General features: G+C 39.2%; 1 protein-coding gene across 4 annotated transcripts in view; it reads right to left on the bottom strand.

Annotated features, from left to right (window-relative positions):
* The window catches only part of eRF3 (eukaryotic translation release factor 3), a 35,415-nt gene extending 18,747 nt beyond the window's left edge, over window positions 1–16,668 (bottom strand). The window contains exons 1-4 of one of the 4 annotated variants that reach the window (XM_071659592.1): window positions 16,355–16,668; window positions 11,998–12,273; window positions 10,101–10,247; window positions 6,227–6,372 (exon numbers count right to left, since the gene is read on the bottom strand). In XM_071659592.1, the coding sequence (XP_071515693.1) occupies window positions 6,227–6,372; window positions 10,101–10,247; window positions 11,998–12,273; window positions 16,355–16,538 (753 nt within the window). In that variant the 5' untranslated portion in view covers window positions 16,539–16,668. Of the gene's footprint in view, window positions 1–6,226; window positions 6,373–10,100; window positions 10,248–11,997; window positions 12,274–15,803; window positions 15,953–16,123; window positions 16,251–16,354 lie in introns of those variants that run through there. The other 3 variants (XM_071659593.1, XM_071659594.1, XM_071659595.1) reach the window with 3 other exon arrangements.
* Between the last annotated feature and the right edge of the window lie 2,966 nt (window positions 16,669–19,634).

Here is a 19,634-nt window from a genome sequence, read left to right as displayed (position 1 = left end):
CTATCCACAACCAAGCTCTTTCAACGGTTTCCCCTAGCCTAGCCATTTCATAAGCCCTGGTTCAGTCCACTGACAGTACATCACCTCCTGTATACCATCTCTTTCAGTGGTTTCCCCAAGCCTAACCACTTCATAAGCCCTGGTTCAGTCCACTGACAGTACATCACCTGTATACCATATCATTCCAATTCACTCTATCTCATGAATGCATTAAATCCCCCTACATTTTCAGACCCTGACCCCTTAAAACATTTTTCACTCCATCCTTTCATCTCCAGTTGTCTCCCCTTGTCCTAGTCCCCTCCAATTCTGACACATATACCCTTTTAGTCATCCTCTCCATATGTCTAAACCATTTCAGTAAAAGTTCAACTCCCTCAACGCTACTCGTCTTTTTCTTTTCTTTTTTTTCATGTTGATGGCTCCAGTCACAGACAAAAGTCCACATAAAGGCTGGGCCTTATTTGAAATATGGAGAGAGAATTATGAAACAGAAAGACATGGGGAAAGTATTTATGAATTCTGGAGAAAGTGAAAAACCTGTCTTTTGAAATGTGCCAGGTCATAGTTACTGGAAATGACATGAGAAAGCAGAGTTCAAGAGCTTCAACGTACAGGGAAAGAAGCAGGTATCAAAACAGCCCACCCTCGAGTTGCTGATGGCCACACAATAATCATGTGACACGGCAGCTTGCAAAGTATTGCTTAGTATAGCTACTAGTGTGGGAACAAAAGCAGCCAGGCTCTTGGGAGCAAAAACCAACGTAGTACCTATAAAAGAAGGAAAGTGAATCAACATTGTGGAGTAGGGCAAGGAAGGGGATCAAGTTCGGAAGTTAGCCTGGGACAAATTTATAAGTCGACCACTTTTGACTTAACTCTGTCAAGTAAGGATGCAGAGCTAGAACCACTCCAAACGTGAGAGCAGTAATCCATACAAGGACAAATCAATCCCTTGTATAAACGGAGCAACTGTACAGACGAGAAGAAGTTTTGACACCTAAACAGGACACCAAGTTTCTTAAGAGGCAGACTTAGCTATTCCTATAATGTGGAGTCTCCCAAGAAAGTGTGGATGTTACAGTCACAAGTATGCTCAATGAGTCAAGAGGTATTATTACAGAACCGTCAAAGGAGAGATGAAAACTGTGAGGAGTTTCAACAGAGATGGGTAGAAACTGGGTCTTGGAGGAATCAAACTTAACGAGAATTTATGTACCCCAATGAGATATCCTGTCAAAGTCTGAGTTTATCGAGGAAACTATCAAGAAGAAATGCAGATAGAGTGAGAGAAGAGGGAGCAGAATTGAAAGATGTGGATGAAAGCAGTGTTGAGTCGTCAGCGTATGAGTGCAGTGGATTATTTGTGGAGGAGAGGAAATCGTTGAAAAAAAGGAGAAAAAATGTAGGGGACAAGACAGAATCTTGTGGGACACTGCTGTTGTCGGAGAAAATGGGAGGCTGATCCATCAACAATGACACGAGATAGACTGGCCAGAGAGGAAGCCAAATATGAAGGAGCAAAGTGAAGGGGGGGAGCCAGAAGAGGGGAGCTTAGGGATGAGACCCTGATGCTACACCCTGTCAAAAGCCTTAGATATGTCAAGGACAACTATATACAACCCCAAAAAATTTCAAGGATGATGACCAGACATTAGTAAGCTAGGAAAAATGTCATCAGTGGATATTGCCTGAAGGTGATATGAGAGAAGACTGATTTTCAAAATGTTAAAGGATATGGGAGTTGAGGAGGCATTCAAAGACTTTGGAAATGGTAGATGTTAAAGCAACAGGATGATAGAGGGGTCAGAACAAACACCCTTCTTAGGGATGGGATGTATCAATGCATACTTCCAAGGAGAAGGAAAAGTTTGGTTTTTAAACAGAAACGGAACAGATGAGCAAGCACTGGTGCAAGTTCAGTCACACTCTTTCAGCACACAAGGAAGGATGCCATCAGGATCATAAGCCTTGCTTGTGTCTACCTATTAGGTTGCTCCAAGGGTTGGGAATGGGATAATCCTGGAGTTAGCTGGGGTACCGGGAAGGGCTAATATATTACCACCTGAGCCCTCCCTCTCACTGGTGGGAGAGTCACACTATAAAGTGTAGTCAGAATATGCCTTAAATTTGCAGGGGTCATGGGAGGGACCATCACTCTACTACCTGAGCCCTCCCTCTTGCTGGCAGCATACCATACCTGTCTCTAACCCTCTCTATGACATCTAGCCATCAAGCTACAATGTTCATCCTCAATCTTCTCCCTCAAATGCAAACACTTTACTTTTACTTACATTCCCTTTCATATTCCTCTTCTTACATTTCCTAAGACTCTCTGGGGTATTATGTATTTACAGTTGATTGTCTAAGTGGTTGTAAATTTTCATTTGAATACAGTTGTCAACTGTCAATCAACTTCACAAGGCAAACCTGAATCTGTCAAAGTCAAGAACAGTAAAGAGGGTAGGATAAAAACCAACTCTTCATAATATTTTTTCGGTCAAACAGGTTCATGACCAATTAAGTTCCAATATGAAAAAGCAGAATCTGTATTCATGTGAAGAATTACCAATAACAATATCAATAATTCTAATACTTATTCAAGAATGGAAATAAGACTACTTGTGTAACCTTATGTCCCACCTCAAGTGAAAATAATAATATCCATAATAATAATAATAATAATAATAATAATTGTCCTCAAACATCTCATTTCCAGCACATCCATCCTCCTGCGCACAACTCTATCCATAGCCCACGCCTCGCAACCATACAACATTGTTGGAACCACTATTCCTTCAAACATACCCATTTTTGCTTTCCGAGATAATGTTCTCGACTTCCACACATTCTTCAAGGCCCCCAGAATTTTCGCCCCCTCCCCCACCCTATGATCCACTTCCGCTTCCATGGTTCCATCCGCTGCCAGATCCACTCCCAGATATCTAAAACACTTCACTTCCTCCAGTTTTTCTCCATTCAAACTCACCTCCCAATTGACTTGACCCTCAACCCTACTGTACCTAATAACCTTGCTCTTATTCACATTTACTCTTAACTTTCTTCTTCCACACACTTTACCAAACTCAGTCACCAGCTTCTGCAGTTTCTCACATGAATCAGCCACCAGCGCTGTATCATCAGCGAACAACAACTGACTCACTTCCCAAGCTCCCTCATCCCCAACAGACTTCATACTTGCCCCTCTTTCCAAAACTCTTGCATTTACCTCCCTAACAACCCCATCCATAAACAAATTAAACAAATAAATAAATAATAATAATAATAACTGGGATGTAAGTTTGAATGGAGAAAAACTGGAGGAAGTGAAGTGTTTTAGACACCTGGGAGTAGACTCAACAGGAAATGGAACCATGGAAGCGGAAGTGAGTCACAGGGTGAGGGAGGGGGGAAAAGGCTCTGGGAGCAAAGAAAAATGTGTGGAAGGAGAGAATATTATCTTGGAGAGCAAAAATGGGTACATTTGCCAGAATAGTGGTCCCAAAAATGTTAATTGGCAGCGAGGCATGGGCTATAGATAGGGTTGTATGGAGGAGGGTGGATGTGTTGGAAACGAAATGTTTGAGGACAATACGTGGTGTAAGGTGGTTTGATCAAGTAAGTAATGAAAAGGTAAGAGAGATGTGCGGTTATAAAAAGAGTGTGGTTGAGAGAACAGTAGAGGGTGTGTTGAAATGGTCTGGACATACGGGAAAATGAGTGAGGAAAGATTGACAAAGAGGATATATGTGTCAGAGGCAGAGGGAACAAGGAGAAGCAGGAGACCAAATTGGACGTGGAAGGATGGAGTGAAAAAGATTTTGAGCGACTGGGGCCTGAACATACAAAAGGGTGAGAGGCATACAAGGAATAGAGTGAAGTGGAATGATGTGGTATACGGGGGTTGACGTGCTGTCAATGGACTGAACCAGGGCATGTGAAGCGTCTGAGGCAAACCATGGAAAGTTTTGTGGGGCCTGGATGTGGAAGGGGAACTGTGGTTTCGGTGCATCACACATGACAGCTAGAGACTGAGTGTGAACAAATCTGGCCTTTGTTGTCTTTTCGTAGCACTACCTTGTTTCATGCGTGGCGGGGTGGCGAGGGAATGGATGAAGGCAGCAAGTATGACTATGTACGTGTATATATGTACATGTGTGTATGTATATGTATGTATACATTGAAATGTATAGGTATGTATATGTGCATGTGTGGGTGTTTATGTATATGCATGTGTATGTGGGTGGGTTGGGCCATTCTTTCGTCGTTTTCTTGTGCTACCTCACTAACATGGAAAACAGTGGCTAAGTATAACAAAAATAAAAACGTGTATATGAATGGTTGGGCCACTCTTCATCTGTTTCCTTGCGCTACCTTGCTGATGCAAGAGACAGCGATTAAGTATAATTAATTTATAATTAAATTTAATGATAAAAAATAATAATAACAAAAAATAAACGAACTTGCAAAATTCTCTATGCCACTTCTTTGATAAATGCATAACACATTTAATCTTCCTAACAGTCAAAACCACTATCACATTTGCAATACAATAAAATGACTTCTAATTAGTATGAAAATTTATGCAGTACAGGAAGTAGTTATAGTGTAATTACGAATTTCTGCAATGCACTGTTCTTGAGTTATCATTCCAAGAATGTGTACACAAACAGACAGACAGATACATGGGTGATGAAGATCTCATACATATGATTTTGTTGTGGAAAGACATTACACTGCTCCATTACCATTAACTGATTATGAAATACATGGATTGGATCTGGTGAATATTGCCACTCAGCTCATTTCTGTAAATCCTAAACTCATATCTACAGTGTTTAGGTGAAACATACACATCCTTGCTAAGTGCTTCTTACTTTCTCGCTTTGAACACCAGATTGATGTGTGTAGTGATACAAGTGTCCACACACATCACTTCCAAAAATAAAATGCATCCACTACATCTGATCCTGAATTGTTCCGGAAGCATCTTGATCTCAAACAATTCTTCGACCAAAAATTTTTTCACAGTATCCGTCAAACTATTCAGCTACCATTTTTGCATATCTTCCTGACCAACTTATCACCTCGCACACACTTGATCATAATATCTGCATTTCCACACTCAAATCTGCCACACTTGTGCTGTATCATCAGCAAACAACTGACTCACTTCCCAGGCCCTCTAATCCCCCAGACTGCACAAACACCCCTCCCTCCAAGACTTACGTTTACCTCCTTCAACACCCAATCCAAAGAAATTGGATGGTAGGGTCCTAACCCCCATCCACATAAAGACTTGTTTCATATCTTTCATGTCATCTTATATCAGTGTGTCAAGTATGATGATGACTGATCTAGAAATGTGGAATGTATAAGGTGATACACTAACACACACATACATATACAACAACTTTTCTATATAAATAATTACATCAAAATACAAAAAAATATGAAACAAAAAAAAAGATACTGATTCATCAAGAAGCCCGCTGAAAACAGGAAAAGGCAAGCAGCACTTCTGACTCCACTAAGACCCCAGAGAAAATTGAGAGCTCTAACAGCAGGTATGAGGTGGTGTGATGACACCAGTGGTAGGAGTTGATTGGCCATGGGTGTACCTGTAATCAAGTGGGCAGCTGCAGATACCTTTGGTCAATTTGTAAAAGGTGAACAGAGGCTGATGCCTTACCACCATATTATGAGGGTAGGAAGAAGTTCTGACTCTCTTATATTCACCGGGATTATATATCTCAAGCTCGCAGGAAAACCCCAGATGAAAGAAAAATAAATGTACAGTTCAACACGTATCAAAGCTTTCTCAGTTTACACATGTTAAATCTGTAACTGGAAAGAGAGATTCCCCAGGAAAAATTTGAAGGTGTACATTATGCTGACTCATCAATTTTTTAATTCTGGCATCCCTTACACATAAAAATTTTCATGCATGCAATAAAATAAAAATTTTTACATATGGGAATAATTATAATCCAAGAATCAGTTGAGATGAATGTGTACTAGACCTTAATGGAGCTGACATACTAGTACTGAGAAAGCTGTGACCATCAATGTGACAAAAAAAAAAAAAAAGTCATACATTAAAACTACTAACCTTCTGCAATCATATTCTCGCATGTCACAGCTTCAAAAATGGAATGTGGAATATGCTAAAATTCTATCAGTCTTAAACTAGAGCAGAAAACAGCACAGTATCAATATTACTTACCAAAACAGCTAAGTCAGCTTGGCAGGCACCACCAATCATGTTAGGCACAAAACTTTTGTGACCTGGAGCATCCAGGATCGTGAAGTGTTTCTGTTCTGTCTCAAAATACGCTCTACCCACCTCTACCGTTTTGCCCTTGTCGCGTTCTGTTAGAAGGGAAAAATCAAGACATGAGCAAAAAATCAATGTAAAACGTGAAGGGCAAAAGTTATGCAAGCAGGAGGCTAAAGTAATGAGCATTAAAGTATAGGGATAGCAAAATATGCTCACCAGAGGCTAAGGGATTCAGAGGGGAGAGTTGTGGAAAATGATGCAAGGGTAAGTAATGAAGTGAATGACAAATTCAAAAATCTTTTCAGAGCAGAAAACAATACAACTCATACACCAATGACACAGAGTAGGGTAGTAGTTATAAGAGGCGGTTATAAATCTGGAAAAGTCACAAAAAGAATAATCAAGGTTCTTGACCATTGAGCCTCATAGTCCTCATGAAATTTCACTATATGTACTGAAAATGTCTGTGGATACACCTGATAAACCACTTGAAATACTGTTCAAGATATTACTGAACACAGGCAAAGTACACAGGAGTGGAAAAGAGCAAACATCATATCTGTACGAAAGCAGACCAGGAAGGGGTGCTTAACAACAGACGGTCTTCCTAAGAGGCATGTTTTTGGAGAGAAGAGGCCAGGTGATATGAACCTTTCAAACAAAAACGGGAAATTGGGGAATTATCTGTATCTGGACTGGTAGACAGGAGCCTTCTCAAAGTCAGTTGAGGTCACCAGTGGAGTGCTGTAGGGTCCTGCTCTAGAATCATTACTCTTCATCTGCATGAGGGATCTGCCAGAAGGTAAGAATTTTCTACCTGTATATGCTTCATTAGAAGCAATGGTCATGAGAGAAGTAAAAAGTGAAGACTCTACAACCTTCATTCTACATTTGTTACTATTCTCAAGCATATCAGCTTTTCCTTCCAGACTCTTTTTCCCTTCCAAAAACTTTCTCCACGTTGTACCTCTCCAAAACTCGTATGTACAGCCTCCAATACTGACGTCTTAATCCAACAGATGCATTCTCGTTATCAATTATCTTCAGTTCCTGGATGCAGTCTCATATTCAATCATCCTCAATTCCAAACTTAGGAAACTCACGTTTCAACAAAGTTCAATTTCATTTTCAAAACAACTGCTCAGAAGAATAGTAAAAAAAAAAATAATTACTGTTCTTACATATACCACCTCCTACACTAACTATTACCAAATACTGACCAGCCCTATTTATGTACTACTGCAGGCATATCATACATTCTCTCCAACTCTAACCAACCTATTAAGAAATCCAACTTAATTAATTGTTTTCCTATCTTGATATCAAAATTCCTTCTAAACACTGTTTTCTTACAGATAGAGACCTAAGCAAAAAACCTTTCCATCAATCCTACAAAACATAGACATACAAAAGAAGAGAAGAGGTATTGAAAGCTTTGCAGAAGATGAAAGCTGGCAAGGCAGCAGGTTTGGATGGTATTGCACTGGAATTTATTTAAAAAGGGGGTGACTGTGCTGTTGACTGGTTGGTGAGGATATTCAATATATGTATGGCTCATGAAGAGGTGCCTGAGGATTGGCAGAATGCATGCATAGTGCCACTGTACAAAGGCAAAGGGGATAAAGGTGAGTGTTCAAATTACAGAGGTATAAGTCTGTTGAGTATTCCTGGGACATTATATGAGAGGGTACTGATCGAAAGGGTGAAGGCATGTACAGAACATCAGATTGGGGAAAAGCAGTGAGGTTTCAGAAGTCATTGAGGATGTGTGGATCAGGTGTTTGCTTTGAAGAATGTATGTGAGAAATACTTAGAAAAACAAATGGATTTGTATGTAGCATTTATGGATCTGGAGAAGGCATATGATAGAGTTGATAGAGATGCTCTGTGGAAGGTATTAAGAGTATATGGTGTGGGAGGCAAGTTGCTGAAAGCTGTGGAAAGTTTTTATCGAGAATGTAAGGTATGTGTAAAAGTAGGAAGAGAGGAAAGTGATTGGGTCTCAGTGAATGTCGGTTTGCGGCACGGGTGCATGATGTCTCAATGGCTGTTTAATCTGTTTATGGATGGGGTTGTTAGGGAGGTGAATGCAACAGTTTTGGAGAGAGGGGCAAGTATGCAGTCTGTTGTCGATGAGAGGGCTTGGGAAGTGAGTCAGCTGTTCGCTGATGATACAGCGCTGGTGGCTGATTCGGGTGAGAAACTGCAGAAGCTGCTGACTGAGTTTGGTAAATTGTGTGAAAAAAGAAAGCTGTGAGTAAATGTGAATAAGAGCAAGGTTATCAGGTACAATAGGGTTGAGGGACAAGTCAATTGGGAGGTAAGTTTGAATGGAGAAAAACTGGAGGAAGTGAAGTGTTTTAGATATCTGGGAGTGGATTTGGCAGCGTATGGAACCATAGAAGCAGAAGTGAGTCACAGGGTGGGGGAGGGGGGTAAAAGTTCTGGGAGCGTTGAAAAATGTGTGAAAGGCGAGAATGTTATCTCGGAGCAAATATGGGTATGTTTGAAGGAACAGTGATTCCAACAATGTTATATCGTTGTGAGGAACAGGCTATAGATAGGGTTGTGCGGAGGAGGGTAGATTTGTTGGAAATGAGATGTTTGAAGACAGTATGTGGTGTGAGGTGGTTTCATCAAGTAAGTAATGAAATGGTAAGAGAGATGTGTGGTAATAAAAAGTGTGGTCGAGAGAGCAGAAGAGGGTGTATTGAAATGGTTTGGTCACATGGAGAGAACGAGTGAGGAAAGACTGACAAAGAGGATATATGTATCAGAGGTGGAGGGAACAAGGAGAAGTGGGAGACCAAATTGGAGGTGGAAGGATGGAGTGAAAAAGATTTTGGGCGATTGGGGCCTGAACATGCAAAAGGGTGAAAGGCGTGCAAGGAATAGAGTGAATTGGAACAATGTGGTATACCGGGGTTGACAAGCTGTCAATGGATTAAACCAGAGCATGTGAAGAATCTGGGGTAAACCATGAAAAGTTTTGTGGGGCCTGGATGTGGAAAGGGAGCTGTGGTTTCGGTGCATTACATATGACAACTAGAGACTGAGTGCGAATGAATGTAGCTTTTGTTGTCTTTTCCTAGCGCTACCTCACGCGCGTGTGTGGGGGGGGGGAGTGGGTTGTCATTTCATGTGTGGCGGGGTGGCGACAGGAATGAATAAAGGCAGCAAGTATGAATTATGTACACACACACACACACACATATATATATATATATATATATATATATATTTTTTCTTTCATACTATTCGCCATTTCCCGCGATAGCGAGGTAGCGTTAAGAACAGAGGACTGGGCCTTTGAGGGAATATCCTCACCTGGCCCCCTTCTCTGTTCCTTCTTTTGGAAAATTAAAAAAAAAAAAAAAAAAAGAGAGAGAGGGGAGGATTTCCAGCCCCCCCGCTCCCTCCCCTTTTAGTCACCTTCTATGACACGCAGGGAATACATGGGATGTATTCTTAATCCCCTATCCCCAGGGATAATATATATATATATATATATATATATATATATATATATATATGTATGTCTGTGTATGTATATATATTTATACATTGAAATGTAAAGGTATGTATACGTGCATGTGTGGACATGTATGTATATACATGTATGTGGGTGGGTTGGGCCATTCTTTCGTCTGTTTCCTTGCGCTACCTCGCTAATGCAGGAGACAGCGACAAAGTATAATAAATAAATATAAATAACGAAAGAAGCATATGATATTACCTCCCCTTCTCGTATACTTCCACACCTCTGTAATCCACATTAAGTGTAAGTAAAACCAGCATGATGCACAAAAACATACTTTACCTTCAAGATTTGTGTCAAGTGCCCATGACAAGTACCAAGTCTCTCTATTCTTTTCTTTCGCCTCCCGCTCATATTTTTCCAAGGTTCGCTTTTCAACCATTCCTGTCAAGTACATTATTTGACCACCTATTGTTGATTTGCCTGCATCTGAGGAAAAAAAAAGTTTATATGATGATACAAGGCTATGGATAAGGCTGTGCAGAGGAGGGTTTATGTGTTGGAAATGAGATGTTTGAGAACAATATGTGGTGTGAGGTGGTTTGGTCAAGTAAGTAATGAAAGGGTAAGAGAGATGTGGGGTAATAAAAAGTTTGTGATCGAGAGAGCAGAAGAGGGTGCATTGAAATGGTTAAGTCACATGGAGAGAATGAGTGAGGAAAGATTGACAAAGAGGATATATGTGTCAGAGATGGAGGGAACGAGGAGAAGTGGGAGACCAAATTGGAGGTGAAAGGATGGAGTGAAAAAGATTTTGAGTGATCAGGGCCTGAACATACAGGAGGATGAAAGGCGTGCAAGGAATAGGGTGAATCGGAATGATGTGGTACACCGGGGTCAATGTGCTGTCAATGGATTGAACCACAGCATGTGAAGCATCTGGGGTAAACCATGGAATGTTTTGTAGGGCCTGGATGTGGAAAGGGAGCTGTGGTTTCGGTGCATTACGCATGACAGCTAGAAACTGAGTGTGAACAAATGTAGCCTTTGTCGTCTTTTCCTAGCGCTACCTTGTGCGTGCATGTGCAGGGGAGGGGGGGGGGTGCCATTTCATGTGTGGCGGGGTGGCGACAGGAATGTATGAAGGCAGCAAGTATGAATCATGTACATGTGTATATATGTGTATGTATGTATACGTTGAAATGTATAAGTATGTATATGTGCATGTGTGGACATTTATGCATATACATGTGTATGTGGGTGGGTTGGGCCATTCTTTCATCTGTTTCCTTGCACTACCTCGCTAATGCGGGAGACAGCGACTAAGTATAATAAATAAATAAATAACAATTTACAAATAAAAGGTTTTACAATGGCCTACTCTACCAATGGAGACCACTTTGCTGTGCTATGGAAAACAAATCAAAGAATAACATCCAATCTGTTTCAAGACTTCCAAATAATTTCACATTCTCTAAAGAGTAAATCATAAATGACATCTTGGCTAATTTCCAAGAAATCATGATAGCACTCATGACCAACAAATGATACCAGCTCAACTCTCAATTCCGCATGAGACCTGTCTGCTGGAACTTTTATGTACCAACCACACACCAGATGCAAGAGGCCAAAATACAAAAGCACTACTGGTTTGGTCTCTCATGCTTCAAAAACCATTCTCTGTACATGATGAAAAACTGTGGAGCAACAATAAATTACATATCAAACCAACCCAGGCATGGTGAAGAAGCTACTCACTCCACTGCACTCCATGTAAAAGTAGTGCAGGGTGGAATTCTTAAAAGAAAGAGGGTTATCAACAAAATACTCTTTCAATATGCTGATCATGACACACCTTTGCCGAAGGCATCTTCTTGCTCACAGTATTACCACTTGCAGGCAGAGTCCAGAAACATTTGAACTCACATACAGTGTGCCTGATATCAAACATACGAGTGAAAGCATCCAGTTAACCAAAATGATAACTCAATATAGGAACAAGTACACATAATTACTCAAGACTTTGAGAACTTCCGAACCCTCCATACCCAAAAATTGCATTATCGCATCTAAACTCTCCCTACCAACAGCCAAGCCCCAAAAATCCTAAATATATACACTGTATGTACGTATTATCCAGCAAATGATGTATAAGACTCAGTACCTTCTGACTTCCTATACTAATATTACTTTGATCTTCACTACATTCTTTCTCTGATGAGTCTCGTATAATACATACCAACATGTCCAATGAAAATTACATTGACCGGTTCTTTTTTGGGCAAGGAATCATCTTCATCTAATGTTTTTTTCTTGGGTTTCTTTAATTCATCACTGTCTTCATCATCATCCTCATCTGGTGTGCCTGGGGTGGGAGGTGTTGGAGGGGTCTCACGTGAAGGTGACGGAGTAGCAGCATCAGCTGCCTCCTCCCATGAATCCGCAGGAATATCTCCATCATTGTTTATCATGGTTGGCTCTTCTGGCGTCCCTGGTAAAGGCTCTGGAGGCGGATCTGCAACAACACAATTAAGCAAAAATTTACCTACAGCCTACTGCATGTGCCACTTCTGCACTGTATGCATAACGGAGCAAGCATATATGATCCTAAAATATCAACAAGTATTCATTCACATTAAAGATAATGATCATTAATATAAAGCGACATCTTCATCCTGCCAGGGGATGGAAATGAAGTTTCCCAATCTAAAGCAGATGGTTGTTCATCTTTCAAGCTGAGGTCTAAACTGGAACATGAATACCACATTCTTAAGTCAGTTATTTCACATATTCTTTTAATGAAACTAAAACTACCAAAGTTTAACTATGAAGCAATTTTTCCCCTATAGCTGCTTACTACATCTAAATCTTGAAATTAAATACCTTGTTTTATTTATATAATTTTGCCAAATAAACTACAGGGCCTTGAATAAGCAGAAAATGAAAGAAATCAACCACAAAATCCATAAATCCAACTGAGAAATATAGATCTCATGGTGGGAAAGTACTGGTAAGATAACAGTGAACACTAAAATTCGTGTTGACACCATCAGGGGAGCCTGATGCTGCTATCACCTTCTTGTTTAACATGATAGTGTTTTGGAGAACTGATTTCTGAAGAAGCTTATGTTGTTTCAATGACATTTGTCTTGATATAATTTATTAGTTTATCATTATCATCCTGGCCCATCTTTATTATGACACCACCTCATTTCCAGTATAATGTTTCAGTGCTCTTCCTGCTTCATAAATTCCATCTTATTCTAAATGTCTTCATTGCCTTGGAGGATGTCTATGTAATTTCATTATGACTTTGTAGTGATATCATACATACTCATTACTTTACTATCATTCATCTTCAGCCATCCTTATTACTAAAATCACAGTTAAGTGATGATACGATCACTGACAGCTTGCTTAACAATTATTTCTACTTTCATACATACTGAATGGAGCAAAGTAAAAGAAGGCTTATATATGGCTATCATCTAGCAGGACATAAGCTTTAGGACTGTGTGTGTGTGAAAATTACCTAAGAGTCAACATCATCCCAATCTTTTACCAGAGTCCAACATTAGGACAAAAGTTAAGGAGACAAACAGTCTGCTGACAAATATTAGAATAACTTCTAGGTATATGAATAAGGATATATTTAACAAGATGTTCCTATCCTAAATATGCCCAAAACCAGAATATGCTTCTCAAGTACCTTGAGAAGCACAAAGATCTTACCAGATAATGTACAAAATGTTTACAAGATGTAATGAAGTACTTTTATATGCTAAGTTTAGTGGATGAAGGGAACAGAACAACTAAGGACTAAGTTACTGGAGACACGATATAAAAGTCTAAGCTCTATGATAGTAATGAATGTTTGAGATGAAGCCCTATGAGAGTAATAACTTCCTCCCCATGTTGTACACATAGGTTATTAGAAAAACTAACAGAAAATGTCGAGACAGGTAACATAGGCAGTACATGAATTAAGGGAGTTGAGTTATGAGGAGAAGCTAAGAGGCTTAAATTTTTCCACCATAGACAAAAAAAGAAAGGGGGATGACATGATCACAACCTAAATGATTTTAAAACAGACCGGGAACACAGAGCTCAAACATTTCGAGACAAAATGACAGAGCAACCAGAGGACAACATGGAATTATGCCACAAACTTGTTGAAGCCATTAAAAAAACACTTTCATAGTATAATAGTAGATGAATGAAATAGAATGGCTTTAAGGCATGGTTTGGCCCCCTGGGAGAGAGGCTGCTATTTTCCTGTGGGGCATGGTAACACAGGAGTGGATGAAGGCAAGCAAGAATATGTACATATGTATGTCTGTAATGTCTGCAAGTGTATGTACATGTATGTATAGGGTGATATGTATACGTGTGTATGTGGGCATTATTGTACATTTATTTATCTCTATCTATCATACTTATTCGCTGTCTCCCACGTTTGCAAGGTAGCGAAAGGAAACAGACGAAAGAATGGCCCAACCCACCCACATACAATTATGTACATACATATACATGTGTATATGAGTGGATGGGCCATTCTTCGTCTGTTTCCTAGCACTACCTTGCTGACGCAGGAAACAGCTATTATATATATATATATATATATATATATATATATATATATATATATATATACACACACACACACACACATATATATATATATATATATATATATATATATATATATATATATATATATATAAACAAAATATAAAATATACAAACACGTGAAATGATGAGAGTTGTCAACCCAGCGATCTCAGCCCAGCCTCATTACTAAAATTACTGTCATTGAGTGATGATAACACGAAGATTGATAGTTTTGTAGATGATGTATCCGACTTAATCAACATAATATACACTGAATGAATGAAATCATAACTGCATTCCTTCTTCTCTCTCTCTGATGGAAGAAATTACATTTGTAAAATTATAAAATACTTACTAACATTCTTCTGAGGGAAGAAATTACATTACTTTTGTAAAATCATTATAAAATACTTCCTAACATTCTGTATCCTTGACTGATGAGTGTATTTGTGTACTGTCCCTAACTTGAACAAAAAGACATAGATGTAGGTCAGAACAATGCCCTAAGGATAAATTTCAATGCACCTACGTGAATATACTGAAGAAGAAAGAAGCTGGAGGTGAATAAGAAAGAAATAGTGAATGTGCTTGAATACAAATTTCTGAAGAAATCAGGAACGAAGTCAAGAAACTTGTAATGCACAAAAGGAGTAAAAAAAATTAAAAATTCTTAATTTGTCCCAAAAAAATGGGAAGAAATAATAATGTATGGCATTATCCACAAAGAAAGATATATATATTCACTTAGTTGAATTACTGTTGATAGTTATCAACCTACATTATCATCACAAGGAGTCATAATAAAGCTGGGCTGAGATCAATGTGTCAACAGGTCATCATATATATCTGTAGATTCTGTTCTGTGTGTTATTCCTGTGTATGCACTGAAGTAGAATAAACAAACAACTATCAATCACAGTATCATCATTCAACCATGCTTGTAGTATTAAGAATGGCCCAAGATCAGTAATGATAAACCAACGAGTATCATAAACGTCGTAATGAAATTACTCAAACATCTTCAGAAGCAATGAGGACATGTAGAACAAAATGAACGCTATGAAAAAGCTAAAGCATCAAAACACTATACTGCAAATGGTGGTCATCACCACCTGGGATTTAGCCCTTCAATCATTATATCAATATGCTCCCACCATACTTATAATTTGCCTATGGGGAAAGGTAAGCCTGTATTATCTAAATCTTGATTGTTTCACCAATTCTTTTTGAGAAATAGTTTAATAACTTCTACTATTTCACTATCTAAGAGGAAGATTGATCATGTGAAACCACCAATAAGATAAAATTACTCTTTCTTAGATTAGCTATGAATCTCTTATCAAACACTGCTCTCCCAGCTTCTCTCAGGCAAAATGTATGGCATACACTGCTTTATTCGATTACTTTTCTCCCAATAATAAAGTTTTGACATACCTTCATCACAAGCTATTAAAAAGGCATGCATACAAAGTCCAAAATCCACAGATTCCAGAAAAGATGGTCTTTTTTTTTATTTTGTGTTTCCCTTTTCCTCTGGTCTCTTGTTGCTAAACTAATAATATATACAAAAATATCAACACATCCATAGTAAGTTTCCTCCACTATACATCAGGTCACACCACTAATCTGACTCTTGCATAATTGTAGACATTAGTATGTTACAACCTATGGACCTGGACGATTACTTTCAACTCTCCATTAACACAAAAACAATCCAAGGCACGCAAATAAACTAGATATATAATCAATCCAACATTTTCCAGCACCAATAGCACTGCGGGTGTAGTGCACAGCAAGCCGAGGGATGTAGTAGAGGGCACCAGGAGGAGGAAGAAAGCCAGTTACCAAGACACCAGCTGGTAACATGACCCCTACACCAAAACTACCGGACAACATATGACCTACTTCCTCCCTCCATCCCGTTACCCAAGTGGTTCAGTTGTTAGCCTCGTGCCGGAGCCCTGGTGTGGATTGGACGTACTCACCTGGCGCCGCAGGTTGGGTCTGGCCCCCTTCCTTCATAAAGCTCGGTACGAACTCGGGTGCATTCACGTTGGGGATGAAGACCGGGGCGTTCACGTTCAATGTAGTGAAGTTGGAAGAAAGAGTACCCACGTTGTCGTCAGCTGCCGCCTCCCAGGAATCCGGTGCACAATTGTTTCCAGACATTTGGAATCGATACAATTAAGTCTCAAAGGACTTCTAAAGTCAAGGAATGACACAACGAGATGCAACGTGAGCCGGAAGTTGTCTCGCGGGGAGCTGCCAGTCCAGTATGGCGGATGACATCAACAACTGACGAACGTTAAGCACAGATTATCTGTAATACTTTTCATCAGATCCTAGTAAAACATATGTATTTACATACTTTCATATACGGTACTTACATAAGCACTATTCCCAACTTAATCAAAAGAGTGCGATATGTAACGATAGTAATAGTTTCTCCCTCATCTAAAGTTTTTTTTTTCCTCCAACACATTCATAGTTAATGTCTTAATAATTACATATCTATATGAATACCTTCAATCTTAAAGTCAATTATACGATAGAAGTAATCAATAATCATGTGACAACAAAATAGTTCCATGTATCTTATATAATATACGTAAAAGCAAGCATTCGGACGCAGTATTTACAACACGGCCTACGTCTTGACCCCGTTAATCGGAAGCACTTTTTGGCTAAAATATTCATAAAACACTAAAGCAACTATAAAAATGAAATAAAAATGTGAAGAATATATTCAAACGTTTACAAGAGGCAAACAGCGCTTTTTCACAAACAAAAAATACACAATAACCGCAGGAAACACCTCACAGATTGCTACCAGCATATGTAGCCAATGCCATAATATATAATGAACACGTGCATGCATATTCACACCCTTTAAATGAACTAATGAACAAAGCTATTCAGTTACTTAAACACTCACAAAGACGCTCCGTATTAAGAAACATTCACCTCGGAACACGAATCTGTCGACTTACTTGAGTGATTTATTTAGCTTACAAAGTACGTTTCGTTTCACCTTCACGAACAAACATTTTACTTAGTTTCTATAAAGAGAAATATTAACCATTACTAAGTACAGTACTTATTGTTATCATCTAAATATCAAAAAATCAGGTAGCTCTGCTAGTACTAGCAAGTCATTGCCAACGGGAAACCAGCACCCATTAATAATCTATAGATTATCATCTTACAAGTAAATTAATGATAAGCTGTGCTATTTGTTTCATTGCTCAAAGCACTGTACATATTTGTGTCTGTGGCTAAAACATATTACGAAAACAACATCGATAAAGGACTTACGAGATCTGTTGATTCGCAGTTCACTAGTGTTACATTTTATTACGGGTGTATATGACTACACTCTATTGGAATGTGAAGACTTTCAGAAAGGTATTAACACATGAAAAACATAATTAATAATATCAATATAGATAGAGGTGTTCAGCTGACAATGAATCGTTACTACTGATGGTACAGAAGAGGGGTGAATGTAATAGTAATCTTATGGTTGCTGGTATAAGAAAGGGGATGGTGAGGCCCTGCGTGACTGGGGTCCTGTGGCGCTAGCTCGGGAGGAGGAGCCGTTGCTAGGGGACAGAATACTTGGGTCCCGTGATCCTCCTTGAAGGAGAGACGAGGCCGACGTTCCATATTACTGCTGCTGGAGGTATCGGAGTACCCTCGGTGATATCATTCCGAAACCTGAATGTAGACTGTATTGGTATGCACTCCCAATTGTGAAGCGCTCACGGGCAGCTCAGGGTTCGGATCCTAGTCACGGAGTCGGTCCGCAATCCACCCAGATGTTCATCCCTGCCTAGGGTGGTCGACAAATTTGGAGCATATATATATATATATATATATATATATATATATATATATATATATATATATATATATACACGTATGTGTGTGTGTGTAAACGAGATGGCATTGAATTAGGTATTTAAGTTGGCCGTACCGTTTCAGCTAACATAACAAAAGAACGCTTTATTTCAAGCTAGCTAATCCTGCATAATGCAACATAACTGCTGGGTATGTCTACATGAACTACTGTCGTAAACACATGCGCCATCTGGTTATGCTTATGAAAGCTACAGTTGTAAACACAGACTGCAAACCTATGCACCTTGTAAGGACTTACCGTGAAGTAAGACGGAAAGCGACAGAGGTTTTGAGGCAGCACAGAATGCGTCCCTACAAAGTCAAGGCATCCCACTGAAGGGGCACTCGTCATACATGAAATGTTACATCATCCAATGGTATCATCAAAAGCAGCACACTGACTAATATGAAGCAGACATATTCTGCACACCAGTAAGGAACAGAAGCATGGGGAATCCAGCAATGAGGTTGCCGAATTGAAAATCAAGAATTGCCCAAATCTTTAGTTTTCCCGTTGATCCCAAAGGATACTATACAACATATTAAAGTTTACCATTTACCCAAGTCTACTTGGCCTGGTCGCCACCTACGGCAATTGTAGATTTCACAGGCTTCCTTTTGTGTGATTGTGTTCCCATCTAGATTACCGTCCCATAAGCCTCTTTTCGGTTATATTCAGAATGCTTAGAAACAATAATTGAGAATCTTTTTTTTAATTCATAGAAAAAATAGAATTATACCGACCATTAACAAAGTTTCAAGAGTAAGATATCTTGTTTAACGAAACTGATTATTCTTTTTGGTTACATATATCACAACGGATTCCGAGACATCCTCTAATGGTACATACTTGGACTTACCTAAAACCTTCGATAAAGAACCATGTTGTTACGAGCTCAATACTTGTTGGGGCAAGGTCGCCAGTAACATATATATGTTACAAATACTATACTGATCCTCGTCTTTGCAAGGACGTTAGATTTGTTACGTTGCACAACTCGGGAGAACACTGTCTGAAAGTTATGGGATTTCATTAACTCTTCTTATAATGAAAGAATTCAAGTGTACAAAGATAGGCACATAAATCAGGCATGAATCATTTACGTTAACACTGAACATGAGTTTAACATTGAACATGAGTTAACATTGAACATGTGTTAACATTCCAGATAAGATTTCAAGCCAGGAGATCTCTTTCCTTTATGACACTTTGTTCGATAACATTACACTTAGTTAGACCTGACGTGACACAGTAAACATCATCGTTACACTTAGCTACTTAACGTGACACAGTAGTAACGGGCTTACAGCACAGCACTCGGGTAACAGGCTTACAGCACAGCAGGGCTTACAGGCTTAGCAGGG

The sequence above is a fragment of the Panulirus ornatus genome, chromosome 68 (genome assembly GCF_036320965.1).
Source record: "Panulirus ornatus isolate Po-2019 chromosome 68, ASM3632096v1, whole genome shotgun sequence".
Classification (NCBI taxonomy): domain Eukaryota; kingdom Metazoa; phylum Arthropoda; class Malacostraca; order Decapoda; family Palinuridae; genus Panulirus; species Panulirus ornatus.
The sequence above is the reverse complement of the archived record's forward strand: the minus strand, read 5'-3'. Positions and strand labels throughout refer to the sequence as shown.